This window comes from Sciurus carolinensis, chromosome 13 (genome assembly GCF_902686445.1).
Source record: "Sciurus carolinensis chromosome 13, mSciCar1.2, whole genome shotgun sequence".
NCBI lineage: Eukaryota > Metazoa > Chordata > Mammalia > Rodentia > Sciuridae > Sciurus > Sciurus carolinensis.
In genome coordinates, this window is record NC_062225.1 from 69,447,314 (window position 1) to 69,472,115 (window position 24,802).

The 24,802-nt window shown below is 41.0% G+C and overlaps 1 protein-coding gene across 3 annotated transcripts in view; it reads left to right on the plus strand.

Annotated features, from left to right (window-relative positions):
• Srd5a2 (steroid 5 alpha-reductase 2) overlaps window positions 1-24,802 on the plus strand; it is a 70,099-nt gene that overhangs the window by 27,930 nt on the left and 17,367 nt on the right. For all 3 annotated transcript variants that reach the window (XR_007104668.1, XM_047522711.1, XM_047522712.1), the window contains exon 2: window positions 14,521-14,684. Coding sequence is in view for 2 of the 3 variants with exons in the window: in XM_047522711.1 (XP_047378667.1) it covers window positions 14,521-14,684 (164 nt within the window). In the remaining variant the exon portion in view is untranslated. The remainder of the gene's footprint in view (window positions 1-14,520; window positions 14,685-24,802) is intronic.

The following is a 24,802-nucleotide window of genomic DNA, read 5'->3' on the forward strand; positions in this document are numbered from 1 at the left end:
CCAACAAACATTTACAAAGCTTCTTGCCACCGGACTGAGTATGGGTAGCAGGTAGCTGCTACTGTGCTGAGAGATGAAGTTCACTGGAATTAACCGCAATCTACCATTCAAGCCTTTTCCTGAAAGTTATAAGCTTTTAGTGGACTCCACCTTCCAAAATAGTTATATTAGGTTATGCCAGTATAATTGTTTTCTAGATGGGGAGGCAGATTCCTGGTGCTTCCTATTCTACTATCTTCCCCAGAACCATCTCTTTGCTTTCTATTTTTTTTTTTAATTTTAAAATTTGTTCTATTTAGTTGTACATGACAGTAGAACACATTTATACATTTTGATAAATTATTCATAAATGGAGTATAATTTCTCATTTTTCTGATTGTACATACTGTAGGATCACGTCAGTCATACAGTCATATATGTACATGAGGTAATAATGTCTGTTTCGCTCCTACCCCCATAACCATTCCCCTCCCTTAACTCCCCTCTACCTAGAATAAAGTGACTCTGTTTCTCACTAGCCCCCCTCCATTGTGAATTTGCATCCACATATCAGAGAAAACATTCAGCCTGTGGTTTTAGGGGATTTGACTTATTTTGCTTAGCATGATATTTTCCAACTCCATCCATTTACCAGCAAATGCCATAATTTCATTCTTCTTTAAAGCTGAGTAATTTTCCATTGTATGTGTATATATATGTCTCTCTATATAAAATGTGGTATGTGGGATACATACACATACCACATTTTCTTTATCCATTAATCCATTGAAGGGTACCTAGGTAGTTCCATAGTTTAGCTATTGTGAGTTGAGCTGCTATAAACATTGATGTGGCTGTGTCGCTGTAGTATGCTGAGTTTCAGTCCTTTGGGTATAAACTGAGGAGTGGGATAACTGGGTCAAGTTTTCTAAGGAATCTCCATACAGCTTTCCATAATGGTTGCACCAATGTGCACTGTACGAGTGTATGCAATTTGTACTGTATGAGTGTACCTTTCTCCCCACATCCTCGTCAACATTTATTGTTGTCTGTCTTCTTGATAATTACCCTAATTATCTTCTTGATAATTACTCTGATTGGAGTAAGATGAAATCTTACAGTAGTTTTGATTTGCATCTCTCTAATTACTAGAGATGTTGAACGTTTTTTCATATATCTGCATATCTTCTGTGAAGTGTCTATTCAGTTCCTAAGCCCATTTATTGATTGGATTATTTGGGGTTTTTTGGTGTTAAGTTTTCTGAGTTCTTTATATATCCTAGAGATTAATGCTTTATCTGAGGTGCATCTGGTAAAGATTTTCTCACAATCTATAGGCTCTCTTTTCACCTTATTAGTTTGTTTCTTTTGCTGAGAAGAAGCTTTTTAGTTTGAATCCATCCCATTTATTGATTCTTGATTTAACCTCTTGCACTTTAGGGGTCTTGTTAAGGAAGTCAGATGGTTGACTGACATAGTGAAGATTTGGGCCTACTTTTTCTTCTAGTAATCACAGGGTCTCTGTCCTAGTGCCTAAGTCCTTGATCCACTTGAGTTGAGTTTTGTGCAGGGTGAGAAATAAAGGTTTATATCACAACAGACACAACTGAAATACAGAAGATAATTAGAAAGTATTTTGAAAATTTATACTCCAATAAAATAGAAAATATTGAAGACATCAACCAATTTCTAGAAGATATATGACCCCCTAAAGCGAATCAGGAGGACATACATGATTTCAACTGACCAGTTTCAAGTAATGAAATAGAAAACACCATCAAAAGTCTATCAATTAAGAAAAGCCCAGGACCAGACAGATTCTCTGTCAAGTTCTTTAAGACCTTCAAAGAAGAATTAACACCAATACACCTCAAATTATTCCATGAAAGATAAAAGGAGGGAACTCTTCCAAACTCATCCTATTAAGCTAATGTCACCCTGATACCAAAACTAGACAAAGACACATCAAGGAAAGAAAACTTCAGACCAATATCCCCAATGAACATGCAAAAATTCTCAACAAAATTCTGGCAAATTGCACACAAATATATATTAAAAAGACAGTGCACCATGATCAAGTGGATTTCATCCCAGGGATGCAAAGTTGGTTCAACATACAGAAATCAATAAATGTAATTCACCACATCAACAAAATTAAAGTTAAGAATCATATGATTATTCCAATAGATGCAGAAAAAGCACTTGACAAAATACAGCACCCCTTCATGTTCAAAACACAAGAAAAACTAGGGATAGTGGGAACATACCTCAAATCATAAAAGCTGTGTATGCTAAACCCAAGGCCAACATCATTCTAAATGGAGAAAAATTGAAAGCAGTCCCTCTAAAAACTAGAAGAAGACAAAGATGCCCTCTTTCACCACTTTATTCAACACATCGTTCTTGATACTCTAGTCAGAGCAATTAGAAGAAAGAAATCAATGGCATCAAAAGAAGAACTCAAACTATCACTATTTGCTGATGATATGATTCCATATTTAGAAGATCCAGAAAATTCTACCAAAAAACTTCTAGAACTAATAAATGAATTTTACAAAGTAGCAGTATATAAAATCAATACTCACAAATCAAATGCATTACTTTACATCAGTAATGAATCCACTGACAGAGAAATAAAGATAACTATCCCATTCACAATAGCCTCAAAAATAAAATAAAATAAAATACTTGGGAATAAATCTGACAAAAGAGGTGAAAGACCTCTACAATGAAAACTACAGAACACTAAAGAAAGAAATTGAAGAAGACCTTTGAAGATGCTCCTGGATAGGCAGAATTAATATTGTCAAAATGACCATAGTACCAAAAGTGTTATACAAATTTAATGTAATTCCTATTAAAATCCCAATGTCACTCTTCATAGAAAAATAAAAAGCAATCATGAAATTCATTTGGACAAATAAGATACCCAGAATAGCCAAAGAAATCCTTAGCAGGAAGAGTGAAGCAGGAGCATCACAATACCAGACCTCAAACTATACTACAGAGCTATAGTGATAAAAACAGCATGGTAATGGCACCAAAATAGACATGTAGACCAATGGTACAGAGTAGAAGACACAGAGACAGACCCACATGAATACAGTTATCACATACTAGACAAAGGTGCTAAAAACATTCACTGGAGAAAAGATAACCTCTTCAACAAATGGTGCTGGGGAAAATGGAAAACTACATGTAACAAAATGAAATTAAACCTTTATCTCTCACCTTGCATGAAACTCATCTCCTTGCTTTCTTTTGATTAATGTTTACATGATATATTTCCCCCATTTCCCCTTCCTTCCTTCCTACCTTCCCTCTTTCCTTCCTTCTACTTCTTACCTTTTATGTTTATCATCTTCCCCTTTGAAATATAATTGTCTTAATTCTTTCCCCTCCATAATTTAGAATTTCATAGTATATTTGTGTGTATTGATTTTTTTTTCTTTCAGTTTAAGATCTTCCTGATTCTTGATGACTGATTTGTAAGTGAAACCTGGGCATTTAGGGAATTATAAGAGGCCAAATCTTGTTTAAACCCCCTTTCTTGTGATGAAAATTGAACCCAGCACCTTGTGCATGCTAAGCATGTGCTCTGCCAAAGCTTCACCTCCCACCTTCTGTTTTATCCAGTGTCTCCTCACCATGCTCTGGCTAGGGAAGAGGGAGCTCCATCCACCTCAGGTGCTGTTGGGTGCGGGTAGAAATTCAGGGTCCTCCTTCAGGTATCAACACACTGAATGTGGAGGAGGCTTTTGTTTTGAGTGTGTCAGGTGGAAGTTCTGGTTTCCTACTAGTCCTTCACTGATACCTGCCTTGTTGAGATTCAGGAGTGTTAACTTCCTCTTTCCAAATGACCTCCACTGATACCAAGGAGCAAGGGGTGTATGGCCTCATTACTGCTGAGAAGCGGTGACTATCCCAACTAGGACTTCTCTGATACCACCCAGGACAGGAGGAAGATATGGGGTTAAGAAGTACAGGTATTCCATATGGTCTTTCCTAACACTGTGAGGACATGGGGAGAACCTGTTATTTCCCAGTAGGAGTGAAAGTCCTGGCTCTCTACCAAGCCTTCTCTAATGTACCCTGGCAGGGGCTTAGAGTGCCCTCCATAGCTTGGTGAGGGAAAATATAGGCTTCCTATTGGACTTGTTTGGTGGGGGTGGGAGTGGGGTTAGTCTCCCCCCTACTTGTGCTGTTTGGCTATGGTACAGAAGGTATTTTCTATTTTTGTCTTGTTAGGTTGCTGCTTTTTCTGGTCCCTTGGCTAGAGAGAACAAGCTTTGGTTGGGCTTTTTGTCTTCATAGTTGCTAACTTTATCAGCTCTAAGTCTGGAACATATGAGGCAAAAAGGAAAACGCAGGAACTCACAGCTTTGATTTTCTTCAAGTAACAAGTTTTCTAGTCTGTGTGTCTTGTTCTTGCTATCTTCCAGAATCTTCTTATGTCATATATATGGAGATATATATATATACACATATATATATCTGTATATATTTATATCATATATATATGTGTATATATACATATATATCTCTATATATATCTCCATATATATGACAATTCATATATTGCCCAGGGACTTAGTTGTATATGGCAGGAGGATTAGGTGAAAAGTACATATAATTCACCTTTCTGGAAGTGAAAGTTGTGATACATATTTAATGAGGTATAATTTGAAGATCTGCATTCATGAAGTATATACTATTTATAACCTATTATAGACTCCTTCATTCGGCATTCACTCCAAGCCTTCTGCGCGCCAGGTGCCGTTGAAGTCATGGCAGATACAATGGTGAACAGAAGTGATAGTGTTTCACTCCCTGGGGACCATACATTCTTGTGGGAAGAGATGATGAATGAACAGAATATATTAGGTCGGGTAGTAAAAAAAAGGCTATTGGAAACAGTAGAAGGTTTATGAGAACAACAAGTGCTAGAGGCATTGGGGGTTTGGTCTGACACAGGACCATCAGGGAAACATTTGAGCAGAGATCTGGAAAAAGTAAAGCACAGGAATGAGCCCTGTGGGTGTCTGGGAAAGAGCTCTCCAGGCAAGTGACAAAGATCTGAGATGGTAAGTACTGGGCCTAGCAGCTAGGGAGGTCAGAGTGAGGTGGGAAGGAGGAAAAGTAGAAGATGAGGTTAGAGACATTTCCCATAATTGTTGGGAAACCAGACTGCACAGAGTCTTGAAGGCAATCATAAAAAATCAGGCTTTTCCTTAGTCATTTGGGGGCTTTTAGGGGAAGTGATGTGGCCCAGCTTGCAGCTTTACTTAGTATGCTTTATGAAGAACAGGAAGTGAGGTGTTCAACTGAGGAGGCTTTTATGATGGCTTGAACTTAGAGCAGAGGAATTGGAGATGTGACCAGATCCTGGAAATATTCTGAAGATAGAAGTGACAGAATTTGCAATATGAGAGAAAGAAGGAGAGAGATAAAAGATGGTTCAAGGTCTTTAGCTTGAGAAATTGAAATAAACTTGATATTTACTGGAGTGGCTAAGACTTGGGGAGGTACAAGTTGGGGGAAGGTTGGGGAATCAGAGGTTTTGCTTCTGATGTGTTGAGATTGAAACATCCATTAAACGAGGTGTCTAGCAAGAACTTGGCTGTATGAATCTGAGTTCAAGGATTGAAGACATCCTTCTGGGGACATAATTTGGGAGTTGTTATAGATGGATGATCGTCTTAGCCTGTTTTGTGTTGTCATATTACCATGAAGACTGGGTAATTTATAAAGGGCAGGAACTTCTTTCTCAAAGAGTTGGAGGCTAGGAAGTCCAAGACCAAGACACTGGCATCTGACAAGGGCCTTCTTGTGTTTTCATATGGCGTAAGCTGGAAGGGTCAAAGAGAGTGAACCCACTCTCTTTTTATGGTGGCATTAATCATTTTATGGTGGCATTAATCCATTTGTGAAGGTAATGACCCAAATACCTCCCCTGTGACCTGAACACCTCCCCCAGATCCCACCTCCCAACACTGTTGCATCAGGGATTCAGACCATAGCAATGATATTTGACGGTAGAACACAAGATATTATCACATTTGCTGGTGGCCGTAAATAAAGGAGAAAAAGTCCTGAGCCCTGGGGATGCTCTAATAGTTAAAGGTTAGCCCTGGGGATGCTCTAATAGTTAAAGTTTAGCCCTGGGGATGCTCTACTAGTTAAAAGTTAGGAGGATAAAAAGAGACCATTGAAGGGAAATAAGGAGAAATCAGTGGCGTAGAAAAACTGAGAGAGTGTGGTGTGCTGAGTGAGGACTATTTTCAGCAGGAGGAAGTGATTAAGTTGTCAAGTAAGGAGAGAGCTGAAGTTGGCTGCCATGCTTGAATCGTGCCTGTCTCTGCCGGCCTCACTAAGATCTGTTTCTGTGGGGGAGGAGGAAAGAAGAGGAGGAGAGACCGAGAAATGGCAAACATAGACAACTCTTTGGAGGAGTTTTGTTATAAAGGAGAGAATAAAAGTGGGGTAGTGGATAAAAGAAGATATGGGGTCAAAGTAGGAGTTACTACTATAAAGAACAGCTAAGTACAATGCACGGAAACTTTGCATTTATGTATATGAAATTTGAATTTATTTTGATTGACAATGAAGTCTAAAAATTTCATATAGTGAAAAGTCTTTTAGTGGGTTTGATAATCTTAGCAATAGCATTTATATTTGAGAAAGACTTAGTTAAATATGAGTTGGTCTATGCAAGATGTGTAATTTCTCAGTTTTTTTCCTTTGGTTTAATTTGGATTTGCAATTTCAGTTAACCCTTTACAATGAGAGTTCCCCCCAGATGAACATTTACTTAGCAGTGATAGAAAACTTTATATTTACAGAGTACTTACCAGTCTCTGTATTAGAATCAACATAAAAAAATTAAAATTGACATTAGAAGGGTAGGAAGGGATTAAAGAGAGGTGGTCCCAGACCAGGAAAATGGAGTCCCAGGTTGTCTTGGGAGGCCAAGGGGAAACTTGCCTACGACTCTGCAGTTCTGATTTGCAGGCTATTGGGCTAATTGACTCCTCCCCTTCTCTTCATTGTTTTTATCTTTTCGTACATTGATACACTTATTTTGGACCACTCTAGAACCTTCTGTCTGGGCTATCTGCACCAAACTTCTCGACCTTTTCCTCTGGAGAGCCCAGTAAGCAACATTTCCTAGTCTTCCTTGCAGTTGGGGGGCAGAGGTAAAAAAAATGTGAGGCTTGAAGTATGATGCTAAGAAAACCTACACAGTCCTTCATGCTCTTGTGCTTTGTTGGCTGGTCAGATGTGGCAAATCCCATGGGAGAGCCTGGGTCCTGAATGACTACGGAGCACAGCATCCCACCTGTGCTGTGCTGTCAGCCAGGAGCCAGCTTTTAGTTCCTTGAAGCTTTGGGCCTTTGGAGTTGTTTGTGGCAGCAGGGAGCCTATCCTGATGAAAGCATGCTCCTTCGGGTGAGATCAGTGACTGTGAACTTTTGCATTCAGACTTAGAAGGTCCAGAGGGTCAGGGTCAAGTGCGTACATTGTTTAATTTGGAAGCATAGCTATTTGTTTCATGCCTTGGGTTTTGGATTTTATCTTGACCTTCTGGGGGAACACTGTTAGCACTGACAAGTCTTTATTCAGAGGCAAACAACTCTTCTCTAATGAGTTTGTGCATCTTTCCAGGACTGGTTCCCTTTGAGAAGTTAAGCTACCTTCAGGCCCCCAAAACTCTCATGGGGTGTGAGGGTGAGAGGAAGCCATTTTTTAGCAGCAATCCTGTGTCAGATACTTTTACTTGCATTGTATTATTTAATTTTTATAATAATCCAACGAAATAATAAAGTATCATAAAGAAGTATGATTAACCTCAATTTATAGAAGAAGGAATTCGTCCAAGATCATGGAGTTATGAAGTAGTAGAATCCTTCAAGCAAAGCCTTTTTGATAGAGAAATACTTGTTCTTTCCATTTCATCTTTACTCTGTTCTATTTCCCTCCAGGGAAGGAGGAAAGAACCTGAATTTAATTTGCTTATGTACACGGTGGTATTAGAGAAGCCACCTCCTCTTCCCTCTTGGGTGTATTTGCATTTTGAAGGAGGTGAGAAACAGAGAAGCCAATTACTGACTTAAAGAAATGAATTGTAGGCACTGTTGTGACTGCATAGGGTGGAAGGACCTCTGCAGATGACCTGGAGGCCTGAGGCCAGACAGTGGGAAGCTGCAGGTGGCTTTAGTTTGGGTTTAATTGGAAGCTGACCTTTCTTTCCTCTTCAAATCTTTAATACAGAGAATTAAAAGTCCTTACCATCCAGCAACGGGCCAGAGGCCGAATGGTAGAGGTGAGAAGATTTAGCATCCTGAGCATGTCCGTGCAAACTCCCTGATCCTACAGAGTTGGCCATGCTCCAGCCTAGAGAGATGTGGAGAGAGTCAGGACCACCTTGACAATTTTAAGTCTATACAATTTGGCTTCCATGTAACACAACACTCTCATTTATGTCTTTTTGCTAATCACTCTACAGTTTAAAATATGCTTTTATGCAGATTATCTAATTTGATCCTCGTAGAAATCTTGGGAGGCGACAGGGAAGGAATTATCATTCCATTTCCAGGTAAGGTAACAATGACCCAAGTTCTCTGACCTGAAGTTCAGGCTGCCTGCTTTTGATGGGAGGTAGGGGGCGGGGTCTGAGATAAACCTCACAGGCTCTGAAGCTGAAATCCATATCCAAAACCAACTGTGCCTATCTATGACAGTCTCCAACCTTCCTACTCTTTGTTCTAGAAATGTCTGATGAATGCTGCAGGTGTGTGGGCTTGTCTGGTGCGTGGGTATGTGTTCACTCTCATATGTGCACGTGCATATGGATGTGTACACAATGGGTGTGAAATTTACAAAATCAAGTATCAGTTCTTGTCTTGGTTCATTTTCTGCTACTTATAACAAAGTACCTGAGACTGTGTAATTTGTAAAGAACAGAGGTCTATTTATGTCACGGTTCTGGAAACTGGGCAGTCTGGAAAGCGTCTTATGAGCATTTGCTCAGTAGCTGGCCAGGGCTTTCTTTCTGTATCATAACAAGGCAGGTGGGAGGGGTGGGGGGGAAGGAAAAAATAACAGAATGAATCAACACCTTTACCCTATGTAAATGTATGATTACACAAATGGTACGCCTTGACTCCATGTGCAAACAGAGAGACAACATGTATCCCATTTGTTTACAAAAAAAAAGCAGACGGCATCGCACGGTGACAGAATAGAACACGGTGCCAGAGAGCTGCGCTGCTGACAAACCACTCCTTTAGTAGCCCGTTAGTCCATGAATAGATGATTTTATTCATTAAGTAATCACATCTCAAAGGTTTAATTTCCTAAAACAATTAACATATGAATTTTGGGGTTAAGTTTTCACCCCACGAAATTTTGGGGACAAGTTTCAAACCATCCCAATTTTCAAAGCTTCAGAATCCAACTGTCTACCTAAGATCATCAGTCAAAATTCAGAAGCCGTTTTTTAGAGTTCAACTCTAATTCCATGATGAATGTGGCTCCCTGGAGTGTCCTTCAAAGAGTCACTATGTGCTTGAGTATGTTGAGGCCCCAAGATGTAAACATATAAGTGAACAGTAAACACATTAGGTCTTGTTTGATGTAACGGATGCTGAACTTAGCTATATAAAACCTCTTCTTTGGTGTATCACTTATTCACGTGTGGTGACAGTGTATCTTTTGGAAAATGTTCCTGCAGGAGAAATTTGGAAGGTTTAATGTAGGGAACTGGGCTTATCAGAAAACCTAGATGTTGTCCTTACTCCGTCATCAGTTGGGTCTATAATTTTGGACACATTATTTAACATTTTTGGATCCTACCTTTTTCATGTGTAAAATTAACAGTTTGATAAGATTTTACCTCTAAAAATCTATCAATCTGTCTCTTTAGTGTCAAAACCAGTGTGGCCTGCCTGGAGGAGGGTTTGAATGTATGTATTATACTTTGAACTCTACTTCATCTACCTTAAGTCTCATCATCTCATATTTCTAAAATAAAATTAGTAAATATTGCTGGGGTCTTTTCAATGGTAAATTTCTGAAACCTAAAAAAATTCTTTTTCTAACCATAAGGAACTTTTAAAAACAATGTTTTACATATACACATATGTAAAATATGTAAAATATATATATATAATCATTGTAGATGGACACAATACCTTTATTTTTAGGTGGGGCTGAGGATTGAACTCAAGACCTCACACATGCAAGGTGAGCGCTCTACCACTGAGCCACAACCCCAGCCCTTTTTTGTTTTTTGGTCATAAGAAACTTTTGACATCTAAATACTACCTGCTGGAGAGTCATTTTTTTCCTGCATGATGTCTTTTTTTTTTTTTTTTGGCGGTGCTGGGGATTGAACCCAGGGCTTTGTGCTTGCGAGGCAGGCACTCTACCAACTGAGCCACATCCCCAGCCCCTGCATGATGTCTTAAATCTCCAGTTAGTAGTTCTTTCTGGAACCGTCTGCATAAGATTGATCGCTATTTATTCTACGTATTGTGTTCTTTAACTGCTACATTTTTCCTGTTTTATGTTTTCATTTAGTTCTTTTATGAATGACTTGTTTTCTGCCTTGAAGAAAACATTTCTCTGAGAATACTTATTGGGCTTATTTTAAATGGCTCAGTTGTGGTAATGCCCCTTAATGCAGTCTGTGCTGTTCATTATTTATTATGTGTATTATTTTTATTTTGTAAGTTGATTATTTCTTAGTGGTTGTACTTCTCAGGTGTCTACCTGTCTTGGCCTGTGAGTCACGTGTCTGTGAATGTATGGAGTTAGGGCTAAAGTCCAGGCTGGTCACTGTCCCTCCTGGGAGGGTGAGCTTGTGCTCTAGGGAGGGATGAGCTGGGACCAGGTTCAGTGGTGGAGTGCTTGTCCAACATGCCTGGCTCAAGCTCCAGCACTGAAAAAAGAAGAAAAGAAAGAAAGGAACAGGAGGAAGGGATGAGACTCAGGGTGAGAACCCCAAGTCCACAAAGCAGCTGCTCCCCGCTGCCCCAATGTGGTCCAGACTGCACAGATGCCTGGTGACCTGGGCTGTTTCCCATCACAATGGCGGTGCATAGGGAGAGTTCTCAGGGCAGAGGCGCGGGCTGGGCAAGACAGGATGTGAAGGTTCTGTGCTGCATCAGAGGCTGCCCTGCCCCACCCGCCAGGTCCCAGCATGAACCCCTGGTCTTTATGCGGCCGTCATTTCTCTAGGGTTGAATCTGAGAGTAAAGGAAGCAGTAGCCCATACTAGTTTGCCACCCCGTGTGACCCAAATAACAGAAGGAAAAGGAATATTCAGTGAACCCTTTCATAACCTAGCCCCATTCTTTCATTCCTCTGTATTTATTAGCTCTTTTAAAAATGAGTCATGCAGGGCTGGGCTGGGGTTCAGTGGTAGAGCGCTTGCCTGGCATGGCTGAGGCACTGGGTTCGATCCTCAGCACCACCTAAAAATAAATAAGTAAAGCTGTTGTGTCCGTCTACAACTAAACAATATTGAAAAAAATAAAAAATCACCCAGATATCACTTAATCCGTGGGGCAATTCTTTGGAATCCTGTGAATGAGGCGTTTTTAATTTTAAAATTTATCCTCTGCAAGTTAACTAGTATTCTTCTGGTAAGAAAAGCTTTCACTCAGCAATTGAAGATCAGAACTCTAGTTCCATTAAGAAGGTGTAGGATAAATGCTTAATTGTTTCCTTAGTTGTATTTTATCAGAGTCATGATCGCCTCTCATGGAAGCAAATTTCTTTAAATTTTTTAAAAAATATTTTTCTAGTTGTTGATGGACCTTTATTTTATTTATTTATCTGTGGTGCTCAGGATTGAACCCAGTGCCTCACACGTGCCAGGCAAGTGCTCTACCACTGAACTACAACCCAAGCCCCTAAATATTTTTATATATTACTGTGGACTCATGGATTTTATTTATTCAATGTTCATACTCGAATACAGTCATTATTCTTTTTTGACACCTGGTTCGTCACAAATTTGGCCTCTTTCCAGTGGGTACATATGTAATTTTGACAGTCTTCATCCCCAATTTAATCATCAATTGTTTTCATCCCAACACAATAAAACATCTCTGACTCACCTCGTATGTTCCCTTATTCTGATGTGGGCTTAGCTAGTTCTTCAGATGCCCTAATTCATTTAGGGAAGGTGTTTACAGATTAAGACAGATGTCACTGAAATCCAGAGGGTCACTAGAGACTATTTTGAAAACTTTTACTTCAATAAATTGGAAAATTTTGAAGAAATAGATAAATTTCTAGGGACATATGATCTACCAACATTGAACCAAGAGGATACAGAAATCCTAAAAAGACCAGTAACAAGCAATGAGATTATATATCCACTATGGAAATCAGTATGGAGATTTCTCAGAAAACTAAAAACAGAACTATCATATGATCCAACTGTAACACTCCTGGGTATATAATGGAAAGAATTAACATCAGCATATTCTAGAGATATCTACAAACCCATGTTTATTGAGGCACAATTCACAATAGCCAAGTTATGGAGTCAGCCTAGGTGCCTGTCAACAGATGAATGGATAAAGAGAATGTAGTACATATATAGAATGGAGTATTATTCAGCCCTAAAGAAGGATGAAATCAAGTCATTTTCAGAAAAATGGTTGAAACTGGTGATCCTAATGTTAAGGCAAACATACCAGACTCAGAAAAGATAAGTTTTGCTTGTTTTCCCTCACATGTGGGATCTTGGGGTGGAGGAAAGACAAAGTGAGTGTAACAGACACTCTAAGAAAAGAGGAAGGGGATCAGGGGAGGAGAAAAAGGGAGGATGGGGTACTGTAAATGGGGGTTGGATATGATCAAAGTATATTATTTGCATCTATGAATATGACACAATGAAACCTGTTATTCTGTATAATAGAAACACACACACATACACACAAACTACAATGATCAATACAGTGTGGTTCTAGCAATAAATATAATCAGTGGACCAGAACCCAGAACCCAGAAGAAGAACTGACACATGTGGTAAGTTAGCATATAACACCAATGACAATGAATATTGGGGGAGAGAGAGATTTAGTAAATTAATTAGCATCAGAAAAAATTAAATTGGATTTTTATCTAACTTCTTGTAACAAAGGACACTGTGGATATATTGAAGGTTTAAATATGACAAGAAAATAATTAAAATAACAGGGAAGTTGGGAGTTACAACAAAATAATTTCAGTGTAAAGACAACCCAAATATCCATCAAAGTAAAATAAAGTGAAAGAGATGAACAGAAGTGGAATACTCACACCCAGGATGATACACAACAGTAAACTGAAGGAGCTGCCGCTGAGCGCAGCCATCTTGACCTCCTACTTGTGATGGGGAGTTAAAGAATAGCCTAAGGATCATGGAGTTTGATTCTACGTATATGGAATTAAAAGTGAGCAAAATGAACCGATTTTCAGGGATACATACAAATATGACAGCTTCGTAAAGAAACGGAAGGAAGTGGTGATTATAGAAATGAGACTAGGGAGTGCACACGGACCTCAGGTGGGGACAGTGTCCTATTTCTTGACTTAGTTACTGTCTGTCTGGGTGTTTACTTGGTAGTTATTAATTAAGCTTTTCACAAAGGTTTATAAATGTTCCTGTTTTCCTTTTATGTTGCACTACATGAAAAATTTTTAAAAAGTCTGGAATTGAACGACGTATCTTGGGTACATTTTTTAAAAGTGTTCATATTTTTAGGCCCTTCTTTCTAGATAACTCTAGGTTCATAATTTGTGACATTTGGAGGAGTCTCTATTCTCAAGGGATCCTGCAGTCCACTTTATAGGGGATGCTATAGTGTCAGTTACTAAATATACAAGAGAAATTATAGAAAGCTGTCCAAATGCCATTTTGCTGTTTGTGGATAAACCAGACTTTACCATTCTCCTAATTTATTGGTAAGATTTTTATTCATCATCATCCTTATTGTTGTTGTTGTTGTTGCTGTTATTTGCAGTACTGGGGATTGAACCCAGGGGCACCCTTACCACTGAGCTACATCCCCAGCGCTATTTTTTATCTTTTATTTTGAGACGGTGTCTCACTAAGTTGCCCCAAATTTGAAATCCTCCTGCCTCAGCCTCCTGGATAGCTGGGATTATAGACGTGTGCCACCACACCCAGCTCCAGTCTAGGAGGAACTAAATTTCACTTCAAGATTTGTGGAAAACCGATCTCCAATCCTAGGTTCATAAAATTTAATTTATGAACTACTGAGTGGGATGGTCTTTACCTTTCAGGACTCGTGAGAATAAAATGAGGTGCTGAATGGATTTGGTGAAATAAGACAAATAACCTAAATGTTTACCCTGGAACCAGACAGTAACATTCTTCCATTGCATAAATTTCAGGAAAAGCTGAAACGATGCACTCGATGTGATTACCTGTTTTAAACGTGGTCCTCTCATTGTTTGATTGTTTGATTACTTTTCTTTCTTTTGACGGTGGAGTCTGACTTTCCGCTCCCTCTATCCCAGGACATTCATTTACTCCTTGCTCACCAGAGGGAGACCTTTTCCAGTGGTGTTCCTTTTCAGAGGAAGTATCTTCTGTGTTGGGAATGGATTCCTCCAAGCCTACTACCTGATTTACTGTGCAGAATACTCTGAAGAGTGGTACACCGATATCCGGTTTAGGGCGGGTAAGTGAATCTCACCCCTTCCCAGCGGACGCCCCTGTCCAAGGTGTGCATCGCCATCGCCTCTCTCCACCCTACTGTGGCGACCTCTTAATGAGCCCCTTCTCCTCCTCTCACGCCTTTACCTGGTCTTTTCTCTGGGTGGAAGCCCATATAGAGGGATTGCTCAGATTTCCCGTCTGGAACCTGTCTCGTGGATCTCCGCGGCTCTCAAAACAGTGTGCGAGTTCCTTACCGCGGCGTGAAACCGAAATGTCCTTGGTGGTTCCTTCCTGCTTCTCTCCTGCTCATGTCCTGTGCTAGCCCCTGGACGGACCTTCCTGCTGAGCTGGAAACGAAGCCGTCCTGCCCAGAACTTTTGTGCAGGACTCTCTCGCTGCAGAGAATGCTAGGCCCCGTGCATCCATGCAACGCGGTCCTCACTTGATTTAGGTCTCTACCTGTTCGCATCTCCTCCAGGAGACTTCCAGACTGCCTACCTAAAATAATGGAAGACACTGGACACTGTTTTATTTTCAAGTCCAGGAAGGCTCATTTCTTTGAATATTATTTTGGCTCAAAAGAAAAAAAATCACAATAGAGACTATTTCTAATCCCTCTTAGTATCACAAGTCACATTCTACCCATCAGGTTAGTACTTCTGGATCTATCTCCAGAACATGGGACAACTGGGCTCTCTTCTCACTAACTCTATTAACTGCCTGGACTTCCATAGCTCCAAAATCAGTTTTCCATCCTTCAACTGCCTACATACACTCTCTCCAGAGCATTCAGGGTGAACATTCAAACCCACAAATGACCAGAGAATTCATCGCATAAATACGGGCACAGATCTACAGTAGACTACCCTGTAGCCACAAAAAGAAAGAAATGAACAAAACAAAGCAAAAGCAAAACACAAAAAAGTGCTCGGTGTGTTCATGCAGAGACACCTCCAAGGATGTGTGGTTAAATTAAGATAAATAAAGGTGCGAACAGTGTATATAGTATGCTATTTTTTTAACATAGAAATGGGACAGAGGAAAAATTGTGTGTGTGTGTGTGTGTGTGTGTGTGTGTGTGTGTAACTGGGAAGGAAACACTGGAAATATAAGTCTCACTATGTGCCTCTGGGTAAAGAGATCAGAGTGGGTATACCTGTGTACCTCACTGTACACTCAACTGGTAAGGTAACCACACAGGAAAATGGCCAGTTCACAGGAAGTGCAGGAGACAGGCAGGTGAAACACCTCTGGGAGGAAGTAAGCCAGTTGTATTTGAAAAAACGGACATTCTGAAGGACAGCAGTCTAATTTCTTCAGCCAGTGAGGGTCCTAAACCAAACAAGAAGGAGGAGGAGGAGGAGGAGAAGGAGAAGCAGAAAGGAAGGAGTCTAAACTTAGAGGACGTAACATCCAGATGTAAGATGGGGACTTACACTGAACCTTCGTTTGCACAAACCACCTCCAACGGTCATTTGGGGGACATTTGAGGGGATCGGAATATGGTTTGAGTATTAGATAAGGTACATATAAAAAAAGAACCTATACCTTAGGATCAGCTTCTTCAAGAGAACTTGTTATTTTCAAATCTCTTTTTGTTCTGTTGGGATAAGCCTCAATCCACCCTGAAAAGGTGTCTTTTCGCGCAAGCAAATACCTGAAGTTTTCCCGGGGGATCGGGTATTTGAATATGATCTACTTGCCAATCTTGAAGGGCTGTGTTCTACTTTTCAGCCTCTGGATTGTTCGGGACACACAGGACACTGTTCTGAGTCACCCACTAGGCAGTCTGTTGGAGGTGTGACCCTGGCAAGGGGGCTTGATGACATTCACCTAGATGTCCCTTCCACAGTGAGCATCCTCCCGTGGGTGCCAGACCTGAGCTTCAGGCAGGAGGATGAGCTATGGGAATCCCGTCTCCACTTGGCAGTGTGGTCCCAAGAGTATAAACTCTATTCTTTGGCCCATTTCACATCGTCATCAGTATACAGAGATTGGTCTAATTCAAGCTGAGGTATCAGGGTGCTGATAAACAGTTTGCTCTTTGTGGTCCTTTTGGTTAATGACCCGATTGCACCTGGACATGGAGGTATCAGTCTTTTGATGACCAGAACAGTGCATGATGGCTACCTGCTTTCATTTGGCCATGGATGGTCTGTATCAATGACAGTGTTTTAAGGGCATGTGTAATATTCTTGTTTTCAGGGATAAGGTTCACTCTTTCCAAATAGCTCCATGTGCAAATGCTATTATGCAAGTGTATTTTGAGTCAGTGTAAATGTTTTCCTTTCTTCATTTAAACACCATAGAGGTCTTCCCAGAGCAATGTGCTTGGCTTTAGCAGCAAAGCCTGGAATTGAATATCTGATATTCACTGATCATTGTCCTTGAAGCTACTTCTGTTGGCGAAGAGATCCCCCGTACAGCTCTAGGAGAGGATGATCAGACACGTCCAAACCCATATACGGTCTCTAGGATCTGCAGACGGTCACGTTGTATTGGCCCGTTATCAGCGGGCAATGGATTTAGGCTGGATGTGGTTTTGACATTTGGGTTGTCTGGTAGGATGACCTGGTATCTCCCCATCCTCCCTGCAGTCATCTATTGTAGTAGGACCAGGATTGGGTGAGGGACGCTCAGTAATGGGTGGTCCTAGAGTGCATTTCTCAGCCTCTTGAAATAAATCGCAGTCATCGTGTGAAGGCAAGGGGCCCATCCTGGTGCAGTGTGGACCAGCTGTTCTGACCAATGGTTCACTAGTCACTGCGTGTCTCCCAATGCCTGTAAGAGGACCCCAAGGGCTGTACCTTGTTTCTCATGTACATACGGATTGAATTCCTTATGTAAGTCAGGCAAGCCTAGGGCAAGAGCTGGCATGAGACTTTGTTTTAACTTCTAGAGGATGTTTGGCATTTGAGGTCCAAATCAAAGGTTCTAGTTTTGTTTTCTTTTAAGGCCTCATACAGTCTCTGGCTACTAATCCAAAATTGTGGACCCAAATGTGGCAGAACCCCTGCTACTACCTCTGGTTCCCGGATCTCTAAGGTTCAAGATAGCCTGCTTCCATTCTGACATCAGGCTTTGCGTTCCTTGGCTAATCTGGAATCCCAATAGGTGACTTGTTTACAAATCCAAGCCTGTTCAGTGGACATCTTCTATCTACATGACGCGAGGTGATTCAATACAATGTAGTGTGGAAAGTCAGTGCTTGTAGTTGGGGCTAGCTGTGAGCAGGTCATCCACACATTGCAAAAAGATTCCTTGATCCAGCTATAATTCTTGAGGTCTTTTGCTAGGTGCTCATTAAACAGACTAGCGGAGGTTTTGAATCCCTCAGATGGGACAGTCCAGCAATATTGGGTGGTTACTTTGGCGTCAGGGTCCTGCCACTCAAAAGAAAACAGAAATTGGGATTCAGAAGAATGCATCCTTTAAATCCAGCACTGTGAACCAGCCATTGTTACCTGGCCTCAGGGCCAGCAGGGTGTAGGGTATTGTATGGTGGGGTGAATATCCAGGTATCAGTCTTTTGATGACCGGAACAGTGCATGATGGCTACCTGCTTTCATTTGGCCATGGATGGTCTGTATCAATGCCGGTGTTTTAAGGGCATGTGTAATATTCTTGTTTTCAGGGGTAAGGTTCACTCTTTCCAAATAGCTCCATGTGTAAATGTTATTATGCAAGTGTGTGCTCTCCAGGAGAGTAGGCTCACTTTCATTTCATAATTCATAGCTCTCAAGTTGCACAAATGGGTACTCATCAGTGTGAGATTTCCTCACTGGCAGGATAGGGATATTGTGGAGGGACCGGCGGGACTGAATCAACACACGTTTTAAAATTTGCCTAGAAGAGTTCGAATCCCGCCGAGTGCCTTTCTTCTGAGTGGGTATTGCTTCTTCTTGGGACAGGCTCTCCCTGCCTTACGACCTTAGGGAGCACTGACAGCCCTTCCCGGGTCCCCTCAGCCCATGTGGACTTCCTCACTTTCTTGTAGACCTCTAGGAGAGTAGGCTCACTTTCATTTTTCTGGATGGCAAACAAAAGCTGGAACCCGAGTGCCTTTTCCAGGGGCATATGCAAATGAAGCCTTTGCTTTTTGTGTGAGAAGGTTATTTGAACGTCTAATTTACATAACAAATCCCAGGGGAGGGATCAGACAATCTGGCATGTACAAAAAGCTATGCCTTAATCTGTTCTGCCAGTTTGCATTCAAGGAGTTAGAGCAACAGAAGCTTCTGAGTCTCACCTGTCACTCCTACCGCTGCCTTGGTATTATTAACGTTAATTGGGTCCTCGCTGTTAATTGTATCCAGGACCCCTATGGGGCTGTTTGTTTTGGGGAGGGGGTGAGTACGACTTTTCATTTCTATGGTTGTACACAATGTAGAGTCACATCATTCATGTAATTATACAAATACATAGGGTAATGCTGTCTGTTTCATTCTACCATCTTTCTGTCCCCCACCCCTTCCACCCCATTTTCCTCTACATCCAAAGTTCCTTCATTTTTCTCTCCCCACCACCAACCCCCTCATTATATATCATCATCCACTTATCAGAGAAAACATTTGGCCTTTGTTTTTTTGGGCTTGGCCTATTTCACTTAGCATGATATTTTCCAACTTCATCCATTTACCAGTAAATGCCATAATTTTATTCTTCTTCATGGCTGAGTAGTATTCCATTGTGTATATATACCACAGTTTCTTTATCCATTCGTCAATTGAAGGGCATCTAGGTGGGTTCCACAATCTAGCTATTGTGAATTGAGCTGCTATGAGCATTGATGTGGCTGCAACACTGTAGTATGCTAATTTTAAGTCCTTTGGATATAAACTGAGGAGTTGGATAGCTGGGTCAAATGGTGAGTCCACTCCAAATTTTCCGAGGAATCTCCATATTGCTTTCCAGAGTGGCTGCACCAATCTGCAACTCCACCAGCAATGTACGAGTGTGCCTCTTTCCCCACATCCACGCCAACACTTATCATTGCTTGTGTTCTTGATAATAGCCATTCTAATTGGAATTAGATGAAATCTTAGGGTGGTTTTAATTTGCATTTCTCTAATTACTAGGGATGATGAATACTTTTTCATAGATTTGTTGATCACCTGTATATCTTCTGTGAAGTGTCTACCCAGTTCCTTAGCCCATTAATTTTTTTATAGTAGGCACAGTGATTTAAATTTTTTTTTTTATTGGAGAGCAGTCCTTCCCCTTCTTTCCTCTAGACTTTTTCATTTTTGAGGATCTTTTGCAGAAGCTGCCTATAAAGCATGTGTTGGCTTTAGTTTCTCTTCCTCCTGGGCATTGTATACATTAAAGCATTATTAGCTCCCTGTGAAGGGTTGATGTCAATTGTCCCCTTTACCCACTGAAGCTTTTGGCCAGTGTCTGGGGTGCTCTGCCCAGTGAAGGTTGTGTGGCTCATATGGAGATTTGCAGGAACTCTGGATCTGTACCAGCATATTTTCTATGTGCATGATAGATTTGTTCTAAAAATTCAGAGCAATCATCAAATACTTAGAAAAATTAAAAACAATTAGGAGATACTTACAGGCATTAGTTCTTTTTGTTTTAAAATCTGCCCTTCTGTTGTTAAATGTTTCTCTGTGGAAATCAGTAGGACCAAGAGGCAGGTGTCTGCCTGGGGACTCCAGAAGACCCTGAGACCCACTTGGCTCTGCGAGCAGAACACGGGGCACCGCCTAGGTGTATCCATGGGAGATGGGTCAGCACAGTGGTTCAGGGTGTGTAAGGGGGAGGAGGGGCAAGTGCAGAGGAGGGCCATGAAGGCCACGTTTATCTCCAGTGGTAGCCTTGACTTACAGTTATGGCTCAGAGAGGCTCTGGGACTTGGGCTTCGATTCCAGAGTTGGGCTTCTGCAAAGATGGCTCTTCCTTCTCTCCACATGAACATGGGCCCTGCTGCTCGAGGTACAGGATCTGCAGGGCCCAGCAGTACATGACCCTCAACTTCTAAAGTTGGGCCCTTCAGGTTCTGGGGATGCCATCGCCTCTTTGTTCTTTTAATATTTTTAGTTGTAGGTGGACACAATGCATTTATTTTGTTATTTAGTTTCTTAAGGTGGTGCTGGGGATCGAACCCAGTGACTCACACGTGCTAGGCAAGCACTCCACCACTGAGTCCCAGCCCCAGCCCGCCACCACCATTTGCCTTCCATTTTGGGCCAGACTCCCTGGGGCTCAAGGTTGCCTCTCTGCACACCTGGTCACCACCCCTGCTTGGAATCATAAAGTCCGATGGAAGAGGTTGCAGCTTTGGGGACCTAGTTTCTGATTTTTGAGCTGTAGTCAGGCATCCTCAGCCTTGTGCCTTCTTTCTGGTACTAGGATTGAACTCAGGGCTACTCGACCACTGAGCCACATCCCCAGTCCTACTGTGTATTTTATTTAGACATAGGGTCTCACTGAGTTGCTTAGAGTGTCACTGTTGCTGCAGCTGGCTTTGAACTTGAGATCCTCCTGCCTTAGCCTCCCGAGCTGCTGGGATTACAGGTGTGCACCTGGCCAATTATGCATTCTTTAGGCCCCACTACCTGTAGGGTACTGCTGAAGTGGGGATTGCCCTGCCCTGGCAATAGGTGTTTCCTGGCCAAAGGGAGTGCCCTTCAGGTCTTAGAAGGGAAGACCATTCCTGTTCCTAAGCCATCACCTGGCTGTGCCAATAGGTGTGTGTGTTGCAGCAGGATGGGATTGCACTTCCTGCACTTCCTGTGATTGGCAGGTCACCCACAGGCATGGGAGAATTTGCTGGTGCTGGAGCCAGGTTGGAGGGAGCACCAGGGCAGCTGGCAATGGTTTAAAATTGGGATTGAAAGGGTTCATTATATTTAAATTTATTAACTATTTCTCAGCTTTCTCTTCTGGCACTTCTCTCTCCTTGCATTCCAGAAATGATGCCTTTCCCTGCACTTTCAACTCAGTTTCTGGCCATTCAGACGTCTTCTTATGTCACTGCATAAATGCTGACACATACGGACTCTCATTCCATTTTCTTGATCTCTGGCAGAATAATTCCAACTGCAAGATTGTATGGTGTTTTAGTCAGCTTGTTTTCCCCCTGCTGCTGTGACTTAAAGGACCCAACCAGAACAACTCTAGGGAGGAAAAGTTTATTTGAGGGCTCATGGTTTTAGAGGTCTCAGTCCATAGAAGTCCAACACCATTCCTTGGGGCTCCAGGTGAGGTTGAACATCATGGTGTAAGAGTATGGCAGAGGGAAGCAGCTCACGTGGCAACCAGGAAGCAGAGAGAGAGAGAAATACTCCACTCGCCAGATACAAAATATATACCCAAAGCCACACCCCCAAAGTCCCACCTTCTCCAGCCACATCCTACCAGCCGTCAGTTACCACACAGTTAAGCTCCATCAGGGGATTAATTCACTGATTGGATTAAGGATCTCACAACCCAATCATTTCTCCTTTGAACCTTCTTGCATTGTCTCACACCTGAGCTTTTGGGGGACGCCTCACATCCAAACCATAACATTCTGCCACCGTTCAGACTTCTTCTGTAACTGCATAAATTCTTGCACGTAGGGACCCTCATTCTATTTTCCTGACCTCTGGCAAAGTAATTCCAACTGAAAGAAAGAAATTCAAGAAAACCTTAGAAGATGGAAAGATCTCCCATGTTCCTGGATAGGCAGAATTAATATCGTCAAAATGGCTATACTACCTAAAGTGCTATACAGATTCAATGCAATTCCAATTAAAATCCCAATGATGTACCTTACAGAAATAGAGCAAGCAATTATGAAATTCATCTGGAAGAATAAAAAACCTAGAATAGCTAAAGCAATCCTCAGTAGCAAGAGCGAAGCAGGGGGTATTGCAATACCAGATCTTCAACTCTACTACAAAGCAATAGTAACAAAAACGGCATGGTATTGGTACCAAAATAGACAGGTAGATCAATGGTACAGAATAGAGGACATGGACACAAACCCAAATAAATACAATTTTCTCATACTAGACAAAGGTTCCAACAATATGCAATGGAGAAAAGATAGCCTCTTCAACAAATGGTGCTGGGAAAACTGGAAAACCATATGCAATAGAATGAAATTAAACCCCTATCTCTCACCCTACACAAAACTCAACTCAAAATGGATCAAGGACCTTGGAATCAGACCAGAGACCCTGCATCTTATAGAAGAAAAAGTAGGTACAAATCTTCAACTTGTTGGCTTAGGATCAGACTTCCTTAACAGGACTCCCATAGCACAAGAAATAAAAGCAAGAATCAACAACTGGGATAGATTCAAACTAAAAAGCTTTCTCTCAGCAAAGGAAACTATCAGAAATGTGAAGAGAGAGCCTACAGAGTGGGAGAATATTTTTGCCAACCATATCTCAGATAGAGCGCTAATTTCCAGAATCTATAAAGAACTCAAAAAACTCTACACGAAGAATACAAATAATCCAATCAACAAATGGGCTAAGGAAATGAACAGACACTTCATAGAAGAAGATGTACAAGTAATCAACAGATATATGAAAAAATGTTCAACATCCCCAGTAATAAGAGAAATGCAAATCAAAACTACCCTAAGATTTCATCTCACCCCAATTAGAATGGCGATTATCAAGAACACAAGCAACAATAGGTGTTGGCGAGGATGTGGTGAAAAAGGAACACTCATACATTGCTGGTGGGGTTGCAAATTAGTGCAGCCACTCTGGAAAGCAGTGTGGAGATTCCTCAGAAAGCTTGGAATGGAAACACCATTTGACCCAGCTATCCCACTCCTTGGCCTATACCCAAAGGACTTAAAATCAGCATACTACAGAGATACAGCCACATCAATGTTCATTGCTGCTCAATTCACCATAGCCAGATTGTGGAACCAACCTAGATGCCCTTCAGTTGATGAATGGATAAAGAAACTGTGGCATATTTATACAATGAAATATTACTCCGCAATGAAGAATGATAAAATTATGCCATTTGTAGGCAAATGGTCGAAATTGGAGAATATCATGCTAAGTGAGATAAGCCAATCTCAAAAAACTAAAGGACAAATGATCTCGCTGATAAGCGGATGAGGACATATAATGGGGGTGGGAGGGGTTAGCATTAGGTTTAGGGTTAGGTTTAGAGTTAGGCTAAGGAGAGCGGTAAGAATGAAGGAAAGAAGGACTGTATAAAGGGAAAAGGGTGGGAGGGGTGGGGGCGAGGGGAAAAAAAAGAAACATCATTACCCTATGTAAACGTAAAAAAATAAAAAAAAAAAAATAGAAATTGATAAAATAGAAGTCATGTTCCCAGGTCACATGTGCATTCCTTGGCATCTCTTGGGAATATACTGGCAAAGATGTTTGATGTCGCTATTTAGCTTTTTAGGGTCCATGTGGTCTTGTTGTCTATAGGTACTATTATGAAATTTGATTTTTTTTTTCTTAAGCTCCTATAACTCTTGATTCTTGAAATATGCTAGTGCTTAATTACATGATGCTTCACATGATACTAGAATATTTTCATGTAATTACTTTAGTCTGGCTAAGGTTTAGCAAGCCCCTAGCCTCTTGAAGGAGGGTGCTTTCTCTGTACACTGAGATGGTAGTGTAAGTATTTTCTAACCCTGAGACTTTGTTACCAAACCTCATCCAAGTTCATCAGCACTGAATTCCATAATAGGTTACTCCCTCTTCATTCATCTTTCCTAAATAGTTCTAGCTCTTGGGTAAAAGCACTATATATTTTAATTTGTTTTACTCATATAGTTTGCCTACTGACTCTGATGATAGTAAGAGAAAATATTCTGTTTGTATATGTAGAACACCTGCTGATAGAATACAGTTCAGTTTTTAAGTTTGCCAATAACAGGCACAACAGTTATTTTTATATTAACTAATATAGTATTTTCTAGATTTGTTTATGAGAACCATAACCTTGTTTTGATCATCATTTTCTTTTGTGATCCAGTGTATTAATAAAATCTACAACAATGAAAAAAAAAAAAAAAAAAAAAAGTAATTCCAACTGCAAGGTTGTATGGTAATCCAGAACACCATGTGGCAGTCACCTTCCCTCACTTTCCAACACATACAGAGGCCAGGCAGTGTTGCAGGGAGACATGAAGGGACAGAAGCACACAGACAACTGAAA